At 37.8% G+C, this 21,972-nt stretch overlaps 1 protein-coding gene across 2 annotated transcripts; it reads right to left on the minus strand.

Annotated features, from left to right (window-relative positions):
- Positions 1-3,762: 3,762 nt before the first annotated feature.
- LOC106916584 (uncharacterized protein C1orf232) lies at positions 3,763-7,997 on the minus strand. Of its 2 annotated transcripts, none has more exons than XM_014984983.2 (5): positions 7,899-7,997; positions 7,147-7,354; positions 5,702-5,779; positions 5,392-5,498; positions 3,763-5,038 (listed from the first exon to the last, which is right to left on the minus strand). In XM_014984983.2, the coding sequence occupies exons 2-5, from the start codon at positions 7,225-7,227 to the stop codon at positions 4,684-4,686; spliced, it is 621 nt and encodes a 206-aa protein (XP_014840469.2). In that variant the 5' UTR covers positions 7,228-7,354; positions 7,899-7,997; the 3' UTR covers positions 3,763-4,683. The 2 variants fall into 2 exon arrangements, with proteins under 2 accessions (XP_014840469.2, XP_014840463.2); XM_014984977.2 differs by having other exon boundaries at positions 7,147-7,711.
- Positions 7,998-21,972: the final 13,975 nt, after the last annotated feature.

Below are 21,972 nucleotides of genomic sequence, written 5' to 3' on the forward strand. Positions count from 1 at the left end.
TTTTAGGCACATTTTGGGTACCAATTGGGTACCAAAGTGTTGCAGAGTTTTAAAAACAAACTAACTGGGCTTCCCAATCACAGAAATGAATAAGATACAATGCTGGAACGGATTTGTCTGCGTTCTCTTTTACCCTGTGTTGATTATTTTGTATAATGTTCATGAAACCTTTAATTTTCCCTCTGGTATGCAATAAGCGAGACATGTTTCACCATCCTTATGTGCTTTTAGACTACACAGTGAATACACTGAGTGTTTGAGGGCTTTCCCCCAGACGTGTTTCCTCCCTCTCGCCTGGAACAGGTGGGAAAGTTGCATGTAGGTCACTATAATGAATCTCCCAACATAGTTTTTGTGAAAAGATCTTTGCTGCTGCAAGTTCTCTTCCAGATGCAACCGGTGCTCCAGTCTGTGAGTCACCGTGTCTGTTGAGACGCCCACCGCAACGATGTCACACCTGAGTGAAGCCAGACATGCCTGTGGGGCTCAGTGATGGAAGCAGCTTTGATTTTTACAGACATTTCCATAATTCTACCTATAAATCATCTCTCCGACTAACTTCTCGTCTCAAATTTTAGAGACAAAACAAGTCTGAGGACAGAAAAAAAAACAAGAATTGTTTGCATTTCTCACCTCATTAAATGCATGACAAAAATGCCTTTTGTGAGATTAAGAAAGCTGTATGTACTGTTTCTGTGAAAAGGGAAATGTCTGTGCACAGAGAACAGACAGTAACAAAATAATAAAAAAATAAACTCTTTGGAGAGAAATTTGGGCCCTAACATATCTTTCTGACAGGACTGTAAAACTCAGAGTTAGAAACTTGGCCTGTCTACTGTAAGTGTGTGCAACTAAACTGAAATTTTGCGTCATCTCAGTTGGATCTCAGTTTTCTCTGTTACATCATCCATCCATATACTATCTGCCAAAAAAACAAAGTTAAAACTTATTCCCAATCCTGTTATCCTCAAGTGAATTTAATATTAGGTGGTAAAGCAGCCTCTCTTTTATTTTCCTGCCACTTCCTAATGTAGTGTACATTTCTAAAGCTATTTGGGAATTTTCTTTCATACTAAAATTAGACTTTGACATCCAGTTTTGGATGTCAAGGCTACGAATCTTTCAGTCAGGAAGACTGTCTGTAAATTTAGAAGCGTATTTGTTAAAATTTCTGACCCTTCTTCCAGAATAACATTTTGGAACATCAGACACTAATGTTGGAAGTGAAGGCTTCTCATCCCAAAAGAGCTCAGTCAGGTTGAAGTCAGGACTCTGATCAGTTCAGTTCTTCTCTACCACATCCTTATGGAGTTACTTTGTGCACTGATTCACTATTATGTTATAACAGGAACCGTTTGTTCATTGCAACTTAGGTGTTGAGCCCAACCCCTGAAAATTAGTCCCACACTAACTCTTCTTTGCTGCAAAGTTTACACTTTGCATCACATCATAAGGCTTGGATGCAACTGCTTAGACAGTGAAACCCTTTCCAAAAGGTTTTCTATGCACAGATCTGGAGCTAATCTGGAGCCCACATGAGGCCTGAGGGCTGTAGCTGGTGACTGAATTCAATTGTTTTGGGTCAACATAGTGTATGTTAACGATAGATTTTTCAAAGGCTAAATGAAAAAAGATAGAAGCAACTTCCACGAATATCTACGCCACACATCAAAAGCCCAAAAGGTACAATTATGGAAATTATTTTTCACAAAACAAATTAAATCAAAGCAGACATATGCTGCACAATCCCTCCTTGCATCATTTGTTTAGGTTAGATGGCGACCATGTCAGCTGCATGGCCTGTTTTTATTAACGAACTCTGAAATAACTTAACAATACATTATCCAGCAGCATAAATGATTTTAGTCAGTGCGCTGCCCATGTACCACAGTTGCAGTGGTCAAGTCAACTCTACCCTTCAAGTGGTGTTGCTCTTTCAAACAGTGGCTCCAGAAGCAGCAGGTGTGCTGAACTGCTGAGCTCACTTTCCACATGAATAAGATGTGACTCACTAGTGGGGAATCCAAGGAGAAAACTGGGCAGGAAAAAACCCCAAAAAACAAAGACCAGACTGAGAGCTCTGTGGATAATAACGACCAAAGGAATTCAGGTTTGGTAATTAGTAAAATGAAACCCAGTGTTCAGGCAGCAGAAAAACAAATCAACCGAGAAACACGCAACATTGAAGAACAGAAGCAAAAGAACAAGCAAAACAAGAGAAACTTAATAAAACCTAAACTTGATCTGTATCAGTTTTCTTCATTTTCACAATCTCCAAAACCCTTAGGAAACTATGAGTGGTGTGGAGCTGCTCTTGTTATTGCTCTTCTGTTCTCTTTGCACTACAGTTAAACTTTGATTTTGCTTCCTTCATATTAAGCATACGTTTTTGTTGACATTTTACACAAGTTCAACTTTCCATTCACACAATAAACAAACATGCATTTCATCCAAATTTCAAATTGGGTGCAGCACATTACACAAATATCTTTTGTTATTCAAATGAATTTAAAGTTGATAGAATAGTCAAGATGTTGTCTCGGATGCTGCTAGAAAAGACTAACGAAGAGGATTTTTCATGTTTTAATTTTTTTCTATGTTGAACTTTTAAGATATTTTGTGCGAAATGTAATATCTCTAAAATATGTAGTTCAACACAATATTTGGGGGAATTGATTCTCCTCTAACCTCATTATATAAGTACTTAATCAAAAAAAAAAAGAAGTTCCAAATGCAGAACATGTTGCTTAACTGAAAGCAGAGAAAGATCTGTTGTGATTCAAAGTGGGACTGACAACTGTAGGGAAGTGTGGACAGAGCTACTGCGGCTCAGTGAGTCTCACAGAATCCATGATGACAGCTTCAAATCTGACTGATGCTGGAGATGGATAAAAAAAGACCAGCCTGTGCTCCTGGTGCATTTGCTGAAATTGTTTATCTTTTATTTTAAAAGGTGAAATATCAAATTCAAATGGAAACCTGGAGGTCCCAAATAGGGAAAAGGAAGCTGTGTTTTATCTGAGTCAACACCTTACAGTTAGGGAGGAAATGGGGGTTAATAAAAACAGGAAATAGAATAGAAGGAAACAGGAAATGAGGGAAGCTATTTCTGACTCACAATACAATCAGTTTCAAATAAAAAAAATACTTTGATATCTAACGGAAATTTAGTGCAATGGCTTGTATTAAAAGTTTATTATAAAACATACGTTTCTACTGGTGGTGGAGGAAAACGCAGCGAAAACAAAGAGTTGATCAAGGTTTTTCCATTCCGAAGAGAATAGCGGCCCCTGCTGGTCAATGGTAGTAACTTTTTAACTATGGAGTCCGTTTTTTTTATTGAATATTTGAGATATGGGAAAATAACTGAAAAAAGAATTTGAACTATTTAACATCTAATTTAAAAGAAAGTTAAACTGGAAAAAGAGCTGCAGATATGCTGTAAAGTTTACAGGAATTTGTATTTAGGTACATTTGACTTAAATATTTTATAGAGGCAACAGAATGGGTGTAAGACATTTAGAAGGATCAAACATCCAGCTGTCAGAGGTTAGATTTCAAAAGTTTTACGTCAAGGATATGATGGTCACACTGTAGGTTTGCAACATGTTGCAAAATTTCTTTACATGTGCAAAGTTGAAGAGACTTAATTGTGAATCTTCTACTTCACATTTATGCACCACTTTGCTTTAGTCACAAAACATCCAAGTACATTTTGCACTGTTGTGCTTTAGAGATCTTTTTAAATGAGACCGCAAAACCTTCAGGGAAAACGGTCTTTATTTTGTCATATCAGGACCAAAAACAAAAGAAACATACAAGTCAAAACCCAAAAGACACCAAAGTAAGAACATCAGCCAATTTCCCCCCCGTCACAAACAAAACAATTCACACATTGCACATTCCAGTCTCAGTCAAAGATTAGAAAATTCAAGTCATGGTTTCAGATTTTATGACCAAACACACAATTTAGTCTTTCATTTCACATCACAAAGGAAGAAGTTCTTAGAAAGTGTGTGCCCATATAAAGGGTCTCACCAGAATTAAAGACCTTTTAGCTGTAATTCTCTCTGAGAACAGGTTAAGTGATCTGATCCTCGGCTAATCCAGCTAACGTTGCCTTTAATCTTTTAATCCAGTTTTCTCCTAAACTACGGATTAGGTTAGATTTGTTGAAAGGTAGATGGGGCCCCTTTTGTCTTGTTTGAAGAAGCACTGTGGTGGAAAATCTGACCGCACACAAACTCCATTTTAAAGTTTTCAAGCGTTACTGAAAACAACAATAAACCTCCGTTTACCCCACATCATGGAACGGTGCAAGCAGCACTTTATCGAAACTAGGAGAGAGGAATGCACACTTCTCCTGCCCTGTTGCTGAGGCACAAATTCAATTGTTGCAAGATTAACATTTAGGCTTTTTTTTTAATAAGTAGACTCTAAACATTTATTCTGCAAGTAGAAGTAATCCACAGTTTAAAATTTAGTCCAGGATCAATGTTTATACACACCACGTCCCACCTTTCATGGTTCATTGATTGAAAAAAAAAAAAAAAAAAAAGTTTTAATGTCTTTTTACCTTTAAGACCTGAAAACAATCAAATGAGATTACAATGAAATAAAGTTAAACTAAATACGATTTGCTGTAACATTTTGTAAGAATGTTAGGAGACATCTTTGTAGCGATCAGTTGGTCTTATTCACCATGCCCTTCGTTTTCAGCTCTGCCAGCTTGCTGGTAACAAAGTTCCACTTAAAGGAGGCGTCCTCGCCGCTCCCTCCCAGCGTCACATATTTAGAGAAGCTGTTGTTGCTGCTGCTTCCTGCTTCCGTCTCCTCAGCCGGGCCGACCTGCTGCTCCTCCCCTGTGGCCTGAGTCGCTCCTTCCTCACCTGACTCTGCCACACCCTCGTTTGCTGCTGCAGCTGCTGCAGCAGCAGCTTCGGCCTGCTTCTTTGCAGCAAAGTTGGTTGCGAAACTATCCCAGAATCCACTGCGCCTGGTCGGTCGAGGAGGTTCTTCAGGTTTTGCTGCGAGAGGGCTGACAGTTCAGGAAAGTCATGGGTGTTATTGACCTTGTGCTTCAATAATGTATCCCAATTTAGATTATTATTTTTTTTTTTAAACGTGGATATAATCAAAATTATTCAGTTTGATGAGAAATGCTCAATCTCGAAGCAGACGAACTGAACTAGATATATTTGGGATAAAGATGATGAAGTTCTCCTGAGATTTTCTGTCAATGATAAAATTACTGTATTTTAGGGCCTCTGAGAAACATTTTATACAAAGGTCTTACAGATTTTACATCAATAAATTTAAACCAGTTGTGCAAAAAAAATGCCTCTGATTTTGACACCAATAAGCTGGAATGTAAATCCGCTCTGGACTCACTGGTCAGCGACAGGCGGGCACTCGGTCTCCTCCAGAAGCTGGTGCTCATCCTCTTTGTTGAAGAGAGACGAAAACCTGTTCCAGCTCTTAGCGCCGGCCCCCTGCATCTGAAAAAGCAGACACGCAAAGGTCAAAGTTCATATAATAGGATATATGTATGTTTTTCTAAAAAAAACAAAAAAAACAAAGACCTCTTTGCTTAGAAACTCAAAAGAGGAGCTTTAATTGCATTCACTGTCAACGCAGGTATTGGACTGACTTGTCATTGTATGTTGACATTTATCGCCGCTCAGGTCGACTGATGGCATACCTTTCTGGCCAGCTGAGAGACGGCGTTGGGCCCTTCATCCTCCTGTATTGGACTCATGTCATGTTCTACCTCTGTGACCTGCAACAGCATTGGACAAAATGAATGTTCAACTTCACCTTTCCACCTTCCAGTGTTCAATTAATGCCGTAGACCAGAGTTTCTGTAAAGATACCGCCATCTAGTGTGCGTTCTGAATACTGCAACCTGCAGAAATTGTGGTAAACTCTTATTAGAAGATCTCATTAATTGTTGCCTTCCGAGAATATACATTTCATTGTGTGACACTTTGGGGAAAAAATACATTGTTTTCTTTTATCTATTGCTCCATTACCTTGCAAAATAATTTAAAAGTTGTTTAAATGTGACAAAAATAGATCCAGAGAAACCTCTATTAGTTTATAAATTATGGACTTAATCTTATTAAACATGGGGAACTAATATTTAGTTTTATACTTTTATTTTCTTGTCTTTTAGTTTTGTTGTTTTGTTTGTATTTCCTTCCAATTCATGCAAAGCACTCTGAACTGCCTTGTGGCTGAAAATGTACCTTACCTTCCCTAAACTGACTTGCTAAGCAATAGGATCTAACTGTTAACCTTCTCCACACATGCAATGCATCATTTCGTCCTAACAGGAACTCTAGCATTTCAACGAGAGCACAAGTTGAAGATGTCAGCTGATCTGATCTGAGTGTGCGCTGAAGAGTTGGCTATCTGTCTCATCCCCTGTCAGTCAGGCAATGGAAGGCCAACTAATCCGCCTGCTCAGCTCCATCCCGAGATCGAATTTCTCTGCTCTGCAGCGAACTGGGTCAGCACAGCACCGTCTGTTTCAGCGGCAGCAATTCCAGCAAGAACTAAACCTGCTGCAGTTGGAAATAGACAAGCATTTTGTTCTTCAAAATATAAAAAACTCTTGAAAAAGTGCCAAAGATGCTTTGGAAATTTGATTGTTGTAGCCATTTTGCGAGAAGTAGTGTCCATAGCCTCAGAGTTTAGCTCCTGTAGATGAATTGATGGTTAGAAGTTAAAAAAATATATTCATTTCCTCAAATGGTTTTAGAGATTTTTTTTTCTTGCTTAAGCTAATCTTGTGTTCAGTTTTTTTTCCTAGTTACAAAATATGAATTTCATTCAACCCTAGTAGACAACTCAAAAAGCAATGATGTTAAAATATAATTAGTATTTCTAAACTAATATTTCCATGTCTGAAGTCTCAGACAATATTCAACACATAAATGAGTTAAAATGCACAAGACGAACGACAAGACATGATAACATCTTTCATCAAGTTTCTTTCACATAGAAAGGACATCATCCTGCAAGTTGTAGCTAACTTTGTTTCAAATATTACAAAAATAAAGCAAGTGACCCGATCTTGGTGTCAATCAAGTGAGCTTTCTCAGATTTGATCGTTTATCTCGTAGTTGTGTGTAAATCCTTTACCTCCTCTGCAGTATCCTCCTCATACTCAGGATTCAGAGTCTTCATCACTTTGCCTTTATAAACCTTCCACATGGGATTCATGTTTGCACAAACTGATGCTCAACGCTCAGAGGAAACACCTGTGAAGACCTCTGCCGCTCCAAGTCGCCCACCCTCCACCGAGTCTCTGCTTCCAGCTTCAGGACGTCTCAGTTGGGCCTCAGCAGACCTGTTTCCATGTGGGAAAACGTTCAGCGGGCGGCAAACACAGAAAACCTCTTCAGAATGAACGTTGGAGTATTCTCATACTCTCCCTTTGATCAGATTTGGTCTATTTCTTCAGGACAAACAGGTCAGCGGCAGCTGCCGTTCCAACACGGCGTCTTGCACAGGTAAAACTAGGAAATCGTGTTGCTCGTGCATGAAGCCAAACAAGTGTGAATGCACATGCACTGGCATTCGTCACACTACATTATACCTGCCTTGGTTACTTGGAAACAGGTGTGGATTTCCTCATTTATATTTTAGAGGGTCTCTTTTTGCAGAGCCAGAGCTGTATTGTTTGCCAACTTTGGTAGGACGGCTCCTGCACACACACGAGCTAATTACAGACATGGGTATGTTGGTAAAGACAACCTGAAATGTTCTTTTATTTCAATTTCATGTGGATTCTTGACTTGTGTTCGACACAAACATAAAATCCTAGTTCTGTTTTTACTAAATCTTTTAGTGTTTAACTTGAGTCTGAGTTGTGTGTATTTATGGAAACTCACCTTCACGTTGTGTTTCTGTTACATGGCCACTTCCTCATCATCCTTTTCACAGATGAGATTCAGGTGTGCAGTGAGGTTTTTTTTCTCACTCTGACACCTGGCAACCTGAGAAGGCTGTCTGCTGCTGTTAGATAAAGATGCATAAAGCTCTGACCAATGATTGTGTTTCACTAGAACTAAGCAAAGTTTTGCTTTTTTGACTCAATTCATCCTGATTAACAAATATTTTTGTGTTAAACTTAAATCTTGTATTTGTTGTGGTAAAAACTAATAAATTTATCCTCCTGTTGCTTACCAAAAGAAAGGACTGATTATAGCCTTGATTACGCAGCAAAGAAATGGGATCTAGCTTGTGTTGCTGTCTTGCTCTTGTTAACAGATTAGCAGGGATGAAGCTGATAAGTCAAACAGATCCATCATTTGAAAATGAATAATACATTCAAGTGAGTAAACAACGCAACTACTTCAACACTAATATCTGTTGCTTCTTTGAAGGGGAGCCAATTTGCTGGGGCTGCTCAGGTTTCACTCAGCAAATAAAGGTCACACCCAATGATTTATCAGAGCCGACACACAGGACAGTGCAGAGTGGTTTGGTGGATGGCCTACTTATATTTTTAGGGGACTTAAAGTACCCTAAAAACACCAGCTCATGAAGTACTTATGGAAGTGCTTGCATTCTTTAAAGTAAAAAAAAAAATAATCTAAAGTTTGAGATGTTCTGAACTTAATATGGATTTGTTAAAAATGTACTTCTTTCACAAGAAAGTTGTTCATGATGGGTCATCGTCAAAGTTTATTGGTTACTGAACAGCATGTTGACATTTTTATTGCCATAAGGCCTTCTTATGCTTTTCATGCTATAAAAGGACAATTTCATCAGTAGTTACCGTTTCAACAGTACGTACTACAACATCTAAACAGAAAGTTTTTACATAAATAGTACATAGTTAACATGTCTGTTTTTGGAAATAAATATTTATTTTATATTTTCTTTCCACAGCTCTTTTGTTTTCTAGATTAAACACGAAGAGACTCAGACGGCCACCAGATGGCTCCAGAGATTTTTGACACGTTCATATTGGATTTGGTGATGTTGAAAGAGAAAGCATCACTATTTTTGGAGGGGGTGGGGGGGGGGTCATAATTTAAATACTGCACAAATCTTGTTGCCTTAGCTTAAAATTCAGCTTGAACATGCAGCTGCTAAAGTCTGACGACCAGTATTTACATAATCTAATTTTATTTCTTGAACACATTTATCACAAGTTGATCATCTTAATTCTGTAACCGTCTTATAGTTTATTCTCTTTTTTTATTATTACTTTTATTGTCACAGTCAAGAAAATCCAGTTTTGGACCTCAGGCCAAATATCTTTAGGGATATGAAAGCAGTATCTTTCTTGATATTTTCTGTGAATGTTTAAATAAGTTTTTCAAATTGCATGTTTCAACTAAATATTTTCCTTTTCAACAAGACGTGTTTCTGCAGAAGCTCCTCACAACAGATGTAATCAATAGTTCTTGACTTGGTTAAGTCTTGTCTTCTTTTGAAACTGCAAACTTTTGGCAAGAAACTTTGAATGACTTAAGAATGAGAACGACCCAATTCTACTTAAATCTAAACAAATACTATGCTATTTTTAAAATAACATATTTTTGTAGATGCACTTTTTGTGTTTTCTGTAGGTAGTTGATTCTTTTGCTGTAGACTTGTCATCACTGTTCTCTTTACCACCAGAGGGTGGCGACAGTAAAACACTCCCATCCTCTGGAGTGTTACTTAAGAGATGTGGAACAGAATGTACAAAACAGAGAAAACATTTTCACATACATCTGCATGCCACAGTATCGCATGCACGACTCAAAATAATCAAATGTTATTCAAATTTGTGTTATCCTTCCCAGATTAAATGCTATAAAATGTAAGGTTTGCATTTCACTTACGAGGGAAAGTAAAGTTCTGTTTTCCAAGAGGAAAACGGGACCAAAAACAAAACATGACTAAAGTTAAACTTCAAGATGTATTTGATGAATTCATTTTTGCTAAACAGACCTCAAACCTTCAAAGCATTTGAGACGGACATTAAAGGAGGGAAGAACTTTCATTGTCGACGAAATTCAATAGAGCAGCTGGAAATATGGCCAGAGGGCTAAACAGAAGCAAGAGAGTCAAACTGGTTCCTTCTGTTAACGTTCAGCAAACTAAATTATGACAATAAACTTGATGCGACAGATGGAAGAATTATCACCAAAATTCATGGAAATAAGGAAATTAAGAACCGAAGTATGGAGGAATTTTTCTGCCATAATCCAAGAGCACACGTTTCAGTCTGAAAGCAGGATTTCATGGCAGAAAAATTCCTCTATACCATACCGAAGGCTATTCAAAGTATGATAAAGGCTTGTTTGAGTAACAATATATAATCATGTTTGCAAAATTTGCAAAAAAAATTAAGGAAACTTTGTTTTTGTGCACCATTAATAAACACCAATTTAGCCCATTTGACTTCAATTTTTTGTGCAAGAATGAATAAATGTGACAAAAGCATTTTTTTTTTCAAACTCATGCCTTGCATTTGTTCCTCAGAAACCTTTTTCCTGCAAAAGATTTTTGCTGTGTCTACCAGCATCGCATATCAAGAGGCTGCTAATTTTTTGTTTTGTTATAAAATGTGAAAATCATGACTCATTTTTATTCCTCTATGCAACATACCATAATGCACTACTTTCAGTTGATCTGTTACATAAAATCTCAATAAAATACGTCTATGCGTGTTTGACTAAGCATAAAAAAAGGGGGGGAAAAGTTTCAAAAGTACATCCTACTCTGAAATGTAGCAAAGAGCATGAATCTGGAGTTAAAATAGTAGTTCCTTGCCCACTTTCCTGTCAATTAACTATCAAATAGGGGCCACTAGAGCCAAAAAAATCTTTAAAAAAAAGTAAATAAAAACATAGTAGTTCCTCGTAGTCAGTAGATGCCTTGTTGTCTTTCACCACTTATTAAATCTGAGAAAGAACTCAGTTATATTTATAAGGTCCTGTGTGTCAGGAGAAATTAGATTTGATGACAAGTCATAAACACATTCTGAAGAGCAGAAATTTTGCCGGGCTTTCTGCCATCACACACTGGTGATAAGAACATCTCACCCTCTGAGGTTTGTTCAACACTGAAAACAAATTTTCCATACGTTTACATATTTTGTTATAGTTTCTATGTCTGGATATTTGTTCTCACACTTTGCAGCCTCACAGATGCAGTCCTGCTTTGACCATTATTCTCTGCTTTACAGTACAAATCAACTTTACCTTTAACTACAAATAGCTGTGCCTTAAAAATCAAAAATAATACACACTATAAAATGAAAATAAAAATCATTCTGTATCTCATTTCTGTCAAAGTGGGTGCAGGTGTGTACACACAACATGATAAATCTGCCCTCATCCATCTAAGCGCCCTGTTTGCAGGATTTTGTCACCTCCTCCCTCCAACTAGTATCCACATAACCGCTTCCAAGAACTTGTTAACTTAGTCTACGTGTGAAGGGAGGGCTAAAACTTTCATAGAGCTGATGCATGTTCAGAATTACACTCTGGATGTTCCACACCAAAATAGATGTGAATGTAAAGACACTCATTTGAGAACACAAAGACAGGATGAGACGTGTGTTTAATAGGTGAAGGGTGTGAAATGAACCCCGTTGCGTTTTGCTCCAGTATCTGGTGCCAGGTCCTGTATTAGAAATACCTGCATGATAAAAATATGATGGAGAAGGTCAAGGCCCTGACGATGTTAAATGTCAGATTGAAATAAATGTTTTTTCTCTTTCAAACTGCAAATGCTGATGACATTATTGATGCAGGGAAACCCAAGTAAGCAGGTCAGCTGTTATAGCCAAGATAATGGCTATAACAGCCATTTTGCACTACTACGAAAAAGAATAACTTTTTATTTTAAAGAATATAATACACCAGCGACTTCAAACGACTTGTTTCCTTTTTTGAAGAGCAGTTTAGTGGGATCAATATTATAAAAAGCTGGAAGGAGAGCTAAAGGTATGGTAAAGGAATACTAGGAGAGGGACTCTTTTACCTTACAAAGCAGGACATTCAGAAGTGGTATTGGTAGTTATGTTGTGTAGCCAGTCTTCAAAACATTTTCTACCATGACCAGCTACTTTATGATGTATTTTTCTTTTTATGGATGACTTTGGGTTCAGTTAGACATATTTTCTTCAGTTGTAATTGGAGCCTTTACAGTTGCTAGGCTAAGCTAACTCTGAGCTATGACACCTAAAATTAGCTCCGGTTTTTAAAAAGTACTGAAGTTGATGTGGCTGAAAACAGAGTTTTGAAGGCATCAGTTAGCTTAAATGTAATAAATTAATCAAACGGATAAATCATTTTCTCAACTCTGATTATCAGGAGCTACTGTCCTGCAATTTTAAGGTGAATTCTTGCTTCAACATACCTGAATCAAATGGCTAATTACCAGGCCTCTGCAGAACTTGATGTCACACTGAGGAGATAATCGAGTCATTTGATTCAGGTGTGTTGGAGCAGGGATTCATCTAATAGCTACAGGACAATAACTCCAAAGCGCTGGAGTTGGAGGCCCTTGGACTGATTTAAAACAAATTCTCACTTACTTCATTTTCTGAGCACCCTTTGTCTTGTTTGGAGTAAAGGCCCGACAGGGTGTCAAAGGGGCGTGACATTGGCTGCTCTCTGCTTGTCAGTCCTTTGGATGGTTAACAAAGGAAGAAATCACCATGCAAGCCCACACTCCCACCTACGACCGATTTAGAGCAACCAATTAACCTATCAAGCATGCTTTCTGGACTGTGGGGGGAAAAAACGGAGGATACAGAAAAAAACTGATACATGCATAAGGTTTTTAGCTGACATTACCTACCATTTTACGTTCAAATTTTCTAATAACAGATGAAAAAGAATTATTATATTATATATTAATAAAAACATTGATTAAAAGGTTGAAAGATTTACAATCAACCCAATTTGACTGTGGCATTTGGACTATGCTCCACTGGATTCTGCAACTAATTTGCTAACTTCTTTTCTGAGAAAATTCTAAAAAAAAAAAAGTTTTCTAACAGGATATCAAATATAGATTTGATGTTCAACATCAAATTTCCATAACCCTTGTATGTGGAAATGGGGTCCAACCGACCCCACACATGTAAAATTTGTATCATTTGCCGCACGCACAAGGGTTAAGAAGGTTCTGAAGGTTCTGTCTTTCATTGCACCTGATCTGATTTAAATAGTGAGCTCATTCCTCCTATGAGATGTCCCCCCTCAAAGCTTTAAAAAGTGCAGCTGTCAAACTGCTAGAAAAAAAACAATCTGGAAAAACTTCCAGAAAACTACAGCAATGCTGAAACACTGATTTGTTTTAGATCAAGACTAAAACTAAAACTGTTTGAGATTCCTGTGATTAATAACTGCAACATTTTAATTATATTGTTTTATAATGACTTCTGAGGACATTTGAGAACTGAATGTGTGTTGCCTGTTTGTTGTTTTTGTCTTCTCATCATGTAAAGCACCTTGATTCCCCTGTTCCTGAACTTACCTTGTTTTGCTTTGACTTTACTGTGAAGTTCAGCTGTGCTTCAGGATGTGCTGAAAATGGTTAATTATAAAACTTAAAAAATAAAAAGAACTCTCATGGCTTAGTTAGATGAGTGTAGAATTGGTTGCTAACAACAACTTAACCCTTTCATGCATGAATTATGATCCTTTGTGTCAGGACTTTTTTCCAGATTTTTTTATTTTCTTAAAGCATACAAAAATGGTAGGAAAAAAAATTGTAAAAATATATATATATATAAATATTTTATTCTTTTTAGGTGATCAATTGTAATCTCCAAATACAAAGTTATTTGAAAAATACATCAATAGTATTGTTCTTTAAGGGTTATCTGATGTCAAAAAAATTTTTTTACCTACAAGAGTCGTCTACAGTAGAAGGAGGGACTGGGTCGGTTGGCATGCTTTTTTGTCTGTCGGCCATATTGGATTTAACAAAAATAATTTCTTGCATTTGCAGCTGATGGCCAGCAGTTGATAGTGTATTTTTTATGATGCATTAGTGTCCACTTTAGTGGTCTGTGTGCATTTATAACATAAAAATCTGCAAGAAGTACAAAAAAGTGGCTTTTAGGGTTAAGGGTTAAGTTTTCATGCATAGTGCAATCTTAACCCTTTCACTATGCATGAAAGGGTTAAGGTAATCTAAGGGATGTAATGTTAATGAATGCAAAATTGGGGCAATAATTGACCCATAAGGCAATGAAAGTGTAGTTGGAATGGTGAGATAAGCTGCAACAAGAACGAAGAAGGCCGGTAAGCAAAAAACAAAAAAGATATTATAAAACCAGTTTGGTCCTGATCACTTCAGTCACCCAAAAAGATCAAGAACACGTCTAAGGTATAGCAAATTTCTGGGACCCTGAGAGACAAATAAATCTCTTAAGCAAAGGACTGCAAACGCCCATGTCTGCATACATGTGAATGACCATAAATCTATTTTTGTGACATCCTGTTGCATAAACTCTTCTGCTTATACATATTTTTCCATGTTCCCTCTTATTTAATAAGGCTCCAGAGCTCTTGAGTTTCAGCACAGTCCTATTCCATCATGCCAATGATTGTGTAACACATAAAGCATCTCCGCTTACCTTTCAGAGCAGGATTTTACTGCTGTCACATTTCCATCATCAAACCGGCTTCAGGCTCCGGTTCTACAAAGGAACTCTCACAGTTATTAGAGCCAACTTCTTTTAATGACATAAAAGAGTACAGAGAAAAGCTATTGGATGGGGCAAGAAATGCAACATGACTGGATTGTACTTATAAAAACGCTCTTCAAAGTAAAGTCTCACTAGCCAACATCACCTATGAAGGACAAAGAGACGATGGTCTCTTTTTCTGTGCCTGTACATGGAGCATATAACTAAGATAGAAATGAATGGTACACTGGTACATTGTGCAACTGATAAGTAAACCTCTGTTTTCCACCGGAGTGGTTTGTTCTCATTTGTTTTCAGATCTACTTTTAGTCACAACAAGATCTTAGAATCATGCCTGCGTGCAATAATAGTCTCCTTGTTGTGAAGTATCACTGGTAAGAGGAGGAACATTTGGCAATGTGACACAATTTGTTTATTTTAGTGAGAGGAATCAGCAGTCACAGGACTTGGCAAGTAACGCGTTTGATTTTAACGGCCGCACACACAAAATAAAAAAAAATTAAAAAACACCATGAATGTTTTTTTTTTAATGCACCTGAGAGCTTGTCTGCTGATATGCATATGCATTTATTTGGTTACAAGACTGCAAGGTCACTATTGCTGGGTAGCAACAGTGCTTTCAAGTCCCAACCCCATCCTTTCATATTCTATGTGCAGAACATGTCTTTTCCTCCCGACTGTAAACCTGTTCAAACCGGCTACGTGGTTACATTCAGCGCAGCTGGAGGCGCTTCCCCAACCACAAGGCCTGCCATTTTGCTCAACAGGATTCTAAAGTTCAGAATCAAGAGGAAAAAAAACACACATTCAGTCACACAGTAGATTTCTAATGAAGAAAGACTCAGAATAACACCTGGACACTCTCGTTCTGACACTGATCTTTTGACAGTTAAAAAAAAAACACTTAGGTTTTACACAGCATAAAACAATTTGAGCATGCTCAGAAAAGACAGAAAGCTCTGGAGAAGAGCAACAGAGAAAAGGTCAGTTTGTGAAGATATGTGAGCATCTTCTTTGGTGTTTGGCTTGTTTACATTTGCACCAGTCACAAAATCACCAGCGTTAACCTTGACCCTAACCTTGTTGGTGTAGATCAGTGTTTCTCAACTGCAGTCCTGATGGACCACTGCCCTGCATGGGTTATGTGTCTCTGTTCCAGAACAGCTGATTCAAATGATTAGATGACCGCCTCTGCATGCCATCAAGTGTTGAAGAAGCCTGTTAGTCACCCACTTATTCAAGTCAGGTGTGTGGCAGAAGAGAAACACCTAAAACATGCACGGCAGCGGTCCCTGAGGACCGGAACTGAGAAACACTGGTGTAGGATTGATTATGTTTGCTACTTCTGCTGTGAAAGCGTCTGCTGCAGTAAAGCAGTGTAAGCTGATGCTGAATCTTTTCTAGTGTAAATTTGTATTTTTTGTCGCCTAAGAATCACAGACGTACAAACATTCCCTGCGAAACTCAGATATGCCCGAATACACACACGTGTTGGAGAAGAAAAATCCTCGCCCCAACTTCCTCTTGAGCTATGCTAAACACCAGGGTTGGCTAATGAAAAGGCATACAAGCCCGACTGAGAACAAAGCCAGGGTGTGACTTCTCAGTGTTTCCATCCTTGACCGCGTTCTCAACCAACCACAGAAATATGGCACCTAAAAACAGTCAAAAACACAACTGTCGACCTTTAACGGATTTAAAACACCAGATCATTATAAACTATATTTTTACCTCATGAACTTAATGAGTCAGATAAAATCCTGTAATTAGAAGCGACTTCTCCAGTTCAGCTTCCTAGTCTTTGAAATATGAATGGACTGGCATGTCAACATGAAAGCTCATCTTCCCACTTTATCTGTATTTGCTGTGCAAGAGTTCATTTGTTTACATATAAAAATATTGGACCAGAATTTACACAAATAAGTCCTTATAGCTGAAGTTTTGGATTTTGTTTTTCTGTGCAAATACGATTTACTTAACATATGAGCTGCAGCCTCACTCATCTGTAATACTGGGGATTACGCCCTAATTTCTGAACTGACGGCTTCTCCTTTCAATGAGGAGCCAATTTTGTTCGGAAGCTATTTCACAAGACTGCAGTGGCAGTAAATTTTCAAGTGCTGAGTAAAAAGCCACTGAGTTTACGGCCTACATTCATACGAATCCCCACGTGTCTCTGCTCTCCAGTGTCTACTCACACCTGTCTTCAAATGTTTGATCCAAAATTAACCTACGCTGGCCTCATTTGCCTCTGTAAAAAAGCGACCGAGGCTGCTGCCAAGGAAAGATTAGATGCAGAGATTCTGATGGGTCAAGAGATGACATGAAGGGATTAGAAACTGGGATCTATCATTCAGCTCAGGACTCTCTCTCTATAGCAGCTTTGGGTGTGGAACTCCAGATTGACAACATGGTGTAGCTGGAACATGATCAGGTGCTGCACGATGCAGCCGTGATAGAAAAGGAAATGGAGAAAAGGGTGTCAAAAGGGGAATTGGTAAACAGAGCAGAGCAACTGCTATTGGGGTCTGATCAACATATGTGGCGCTATCCAGGCATGTGTTTAATGTAAGCCAGGTTAAAAGGACTGTTTTTGAATGTGATGTGTACACTCAATACAGAGTCCAGCATGCAAGCTCACACAATAAAGCCAAAAAAATGTGCAGGTACAAGCAGACGGCATGTAGAAAATGCATTATGTAGTATCGCCAACATAAAGGCGAAATATTAGCTCACCTTAAATCACCGAGCCTACTTTAAAAGTTTAGGCAGACATGAAAATTTAGGTTGATGAACAGAGCAATGCACAAACGTAACCGTTAGGCGTCACATCTTCAAAAAAACAACATGGCTTTAAACAAATAACACACATTTAAACATATCTTTCAGGCATTTATTGTGAAGACACTGTATTTGATGTAATACATAGAATAAACAGTCCAATTGTGAGCATTTTAATCTCACTATAAATGTAAATGTACCTGAGAATTATGTCACTGGATCTATAGATACGTTATTTTGAGGGGGACAGCACATTAAGTCCAAACAAGATAAGAGAGGTGATATTCCTAAGAACTTACTGACTTTAAGTTTGCTAACTTTAGGACTAAGTTAAAGGCAAAGATAAGAAGCAACATGCAATCAAAAATGAAATAAACAGACAAAATCCCAGAATCCTTTGGTAAATATTTCTGCACATAAAAAGTGGTAAACTGGTCAAGGCTATCTACTTTCAAATAAAAAGAAAAACCTCAGCAAATGCTTTTTATGGTCTTAAGTGACATTTTATGCTACTTTTAATGACAGAAATAACTGTCAAGGGGCAGCATAGAAGAGAATACGGAGCATTTAAAAGGCAGGGAGAGAGAGTCTATAATTCCCAAACCACTGCCTATTTCCAGCTCTGGCTCCCACAGCCGCTGGTGTTTTTAAAGCATTCCCCAGCAGCAGAGTCAGGAAATCAGAGTCTGTGCTTCGTTTGTACAGCGGCTCAATGAAAGCCGTGCCCATCAAAACCATGAGGGGATTGAAACAACAATCTCAGGATGTGGATCTTAATTAACAAAGGGAACTGTCTGAATCAGAATGAGTGCTTTCATAACTGGGGGTTAAACAATGAGGAAACACTTTTCTAGTTAGTGTTATTTTGTTTATAGAACATCTTCAAATGTCCATTTACTCAACCTAATACAATTCAGTAGGACAGTCTAAACATACAGACTGGAGACAATTCAAAAATGCTGGAGCAGGAAAATCTATGATTTTTGAATTAACAATTTTAATATGAAATGGTTAAACTTATTTACTGATAAAGTAAATGCTGAGAGGGGAAGGACAACTGGGAAGTAGCTTTGTGCAAGATAAAAAAGCAGAAATGATTTCAGGATTATGAAACTTAGCTTAAATAAACTATGAAACTAGCAACAAAAAAAAAAGTCAAAGTTAACATGAATTATCTTTAATTTTTTTGCTGCACAAAATGATAAGTGGTCTGCAAGAACTATTGTTAGGATCTCCAAATATTTTGCTGAAATTGCTCTGTCACCTTTTGAACATGGGACACATTCCATAAATCAATATTATTTATTCACCAATTTATATATATTTACAATATATAGTGTATACTGAACTTAAACAAGTACTTTTCTGTATGTCAAGAATTCATAACAGCCATGATAGATGATTATAAATTAAAAATAATAGAAGCAACAAAAAAAAAAAAAAAAACTAAAATAATTCTAGAAACAATCTAAGAACTCTATATTCTATGCTGGTTAGATCCTGGAGAAAAATCGAGCAATGACACATTTTTAGTTTTCTTGAACAAGTCACCAGAATTTTCTGTAGAATTAATTCATACATTGGACAGATAAACATGTCATTTTCTTTGACAAAGCTCCCAGGAACTTTTTGAAGAAAGCCAGAGAGAGACTCCATAGCACATCATATGTAACTGTTGGGTAAACATGGCATGAGATGCTGTTCGACAAAATCTTTTCTTTTTCCACATCAAATCCATTTTAAGTAATTACGGCTGAAAATTTTAGCCTTCAGTCTTACTCTGACAAAAGTATGATTCCAAGATAAATTCCTTGTATTATTTAACAACTGCTACATGTTTCTGTTTGTAACAGCAGGAAAGAAAATAAATTTCCTGGCAGTTTTTTTTTTCCTTCTTCCTTCATCATCGTTCTTATCAGCGCAGAGTTACGGCATAAACATGAAAACCTGTCATGCTTGTTTGTGAGTCTCATTGATTAAAAACTTCTTATTGCAATGAATATGGGTAAGTTTGAGTGGCACATATACTAACATGATTGACGACGCTAACACCCTTGTCCTGAGTGATTGGTTGTGTCTAGTTAGCAAAGGGAACACGAGGAGAAGGCAGAGGATTTTTTTTCACAGATTATCTGTTTTATACTATACTGTCATGACAGAGTGACAGTTTCAACAAATATGTAAAAAAATATACTTTTTTTAAAAGTTACGCACTGCAGCTTTAATGTGTAGTTTGCCATATGTGGTCAGTATAACTTAGATTGTCGTAATGGAAATCTCCAGGAAACATTTAAAATGAAAATTAGCTCCCATTGTCCGCTTTTATTTCAAGCCTGGTTATTGTCAATATCAATTATTAATTCCATTGAGGCTGGATGACATCATCTGGAAGTCATTAGGAGAAAAAAAAACAAACTCTGTTGGGGAAAAATGCTCTTAAATCAGAGATAAGCAGCTTTGTGGTTAATCCCAACAAAATGAAAGCCACAGGGAGAAAAAACAGATTAAGAGACAGAGAACGCAGCTACACATCACCAACAGAGCAGACTGATGAGCACAACTTTATTTCTTTTTAATAAAAAGGCAATGTTTATAGTACAGAGTATTTTCAATAAATCTATATTGTTTGATTGGCTCAGCTTCAGCAGATAAAAATGGATGCTGCTGATTGTGCCGCAGGGCGGGACAGTCCAGGATCTCAGAGACACTGTGTTCTCTGCAGTCTGCACGTTTGACGGCAGCCACATCAGCGGCTCCCCATGTGGAAACTAACCCAGAGAGACCCACCCCCTGCGTGCTGCCCCTGCGCACCCCCCCAGTCCGGCAACATGCTCAAACCTGGCACGTGCATGCTGCCGTCTCCTCAGCCCGACTGCAGTAGGGAGGGTTAAATGTGAGCTGATGTGTTCAAAGCACATCTCAAAGCAAATATGCGTTCATAAAAAGAAAATCAAAAGTACTGCTAATATAAAAAGTATTAGGAGTAAGGGAAACAATAATGGTTGCCCCTTCTCAAGTTGAAGGTTGGATTTTTCCAAAATCATCATTAGATCAAGTTACTGCAATAAAACCAGGATTTATCTGCAGACTTTTTACATAAACTGTGCCAAGAAATGGGTCTTGCATCAGATGTAAAGTCTTTATTTAAAATGAGCAACAAATCAAAATTGTTCAGTGCCTCTTGATCTAAAAGTGCTTCAAATGCTTTACATTCATCATCTGGGTAAATATGCATCCGTTTAAAACAACCAACACACATGGTACAAAAACAAGCAACTCTCCCATTGATAATAACTGTAAGCCCCATTTGTCAACATTTATGTTCGTCAAGGATCCTGATGTCGGCATTTGTTTATTTAAAGATAAAAATTAGATCAGGAACAGCTTTACAGTCTGATTTAATTTAATTGATTTAATTTATATCTGAGAAAGATTTATATCTTTCTTAGACTACTTACTCAAACCGTCTTCTTCCTCAAAACAAATTTAACAAACCTCTCACTCTGAGATTTTGGATATGTGTTGTAAACGCATATATTTTTTTGTGAATTATAACCTGTAATCTAAACATTGAATGCTAATCCCACCCACAATCCCCACCAGTGACCTAATCCGCATCCTTTTGTCTCTCCGCCACAGAACCAGGCCGATTATCGTGACGCATCAGCGGTCAACCAATGGTCACTCTTCATTTGGGGTTCTGTCCTCATGCCATCATCACGTAGATGCCAAAGTGAGATTTTTACCCAGTGATATGCAAGACAGAGAGCGAATGGGGAGGAGCTAGTGGCGTGGGCAGAGGTTTCGGGAGGGTCACGTGGCACCCAACGAGAACTCAGACTGTCACAGGGCATCACATCAGCCTGGAGCAGCCATGCAAACACGGAACAACCCCACGCCCTGCAAAATAACCAGGAAAACAGAGTAGCTGTCGACCATTTCTGTTGAATTTCTATGCTTTATGTCCATGTATTGGAGGCTGCATTAATATTCTGTGACAAAAAAAAATCTGCTTAAATGGCTTTTTCCCATAACATACATCCTAAAGATCATTTTGCATCCTCCAAAATCACATGTTTGCAGCTAGCTATACATTAGGACTTGCATTTGCAAATGGGGCACCAGCAGGATAAGAAAAAAAAAAAAAAATTAAAATGCAGTCTCACTTAAGAGACATAACACACGAGTCGGGCCAACCGCATCCTGTTGCGTGCAGATGACACCACAGATTCTCAGACGCAGGAAACAATGTCACGCTGCAGCTCAATGTGCCAACCTCGAGACTCTTCCGTTATCAAACATCCGCTCGGAATCTCTTAAAATATTCACAGTTTTATTAAATCATTGCAAAAATAAAGTGATACATTCATTCATCAATTAAAAAAAAAAAAAAAAAAAACAAGACTCGTGCAGAATGCAAAGATTACGATCCTACATGTTCATGCATTTCACTAACATTTCACAATTGGACTAACATTTGTAGATCCTGCAAGAAAAGGCTCTCATCAACAGTC

This window comes from Poecilia mexicana, unplaced genomic scaffold (assembly GCF_051168715.1).
Source record: "Poecilia mexicana isolate PSO_F unplaced genomic scaffold, ASM5116871v1 scaffold_16, whole genome shotgun sequence".
Lineage (NCBI taxonomy): Eukaryota > Metazoa > Chordata > Actinopteri > Cyprinodontiformes > Poeciliidae > Poecilia > Poecilia mexicana.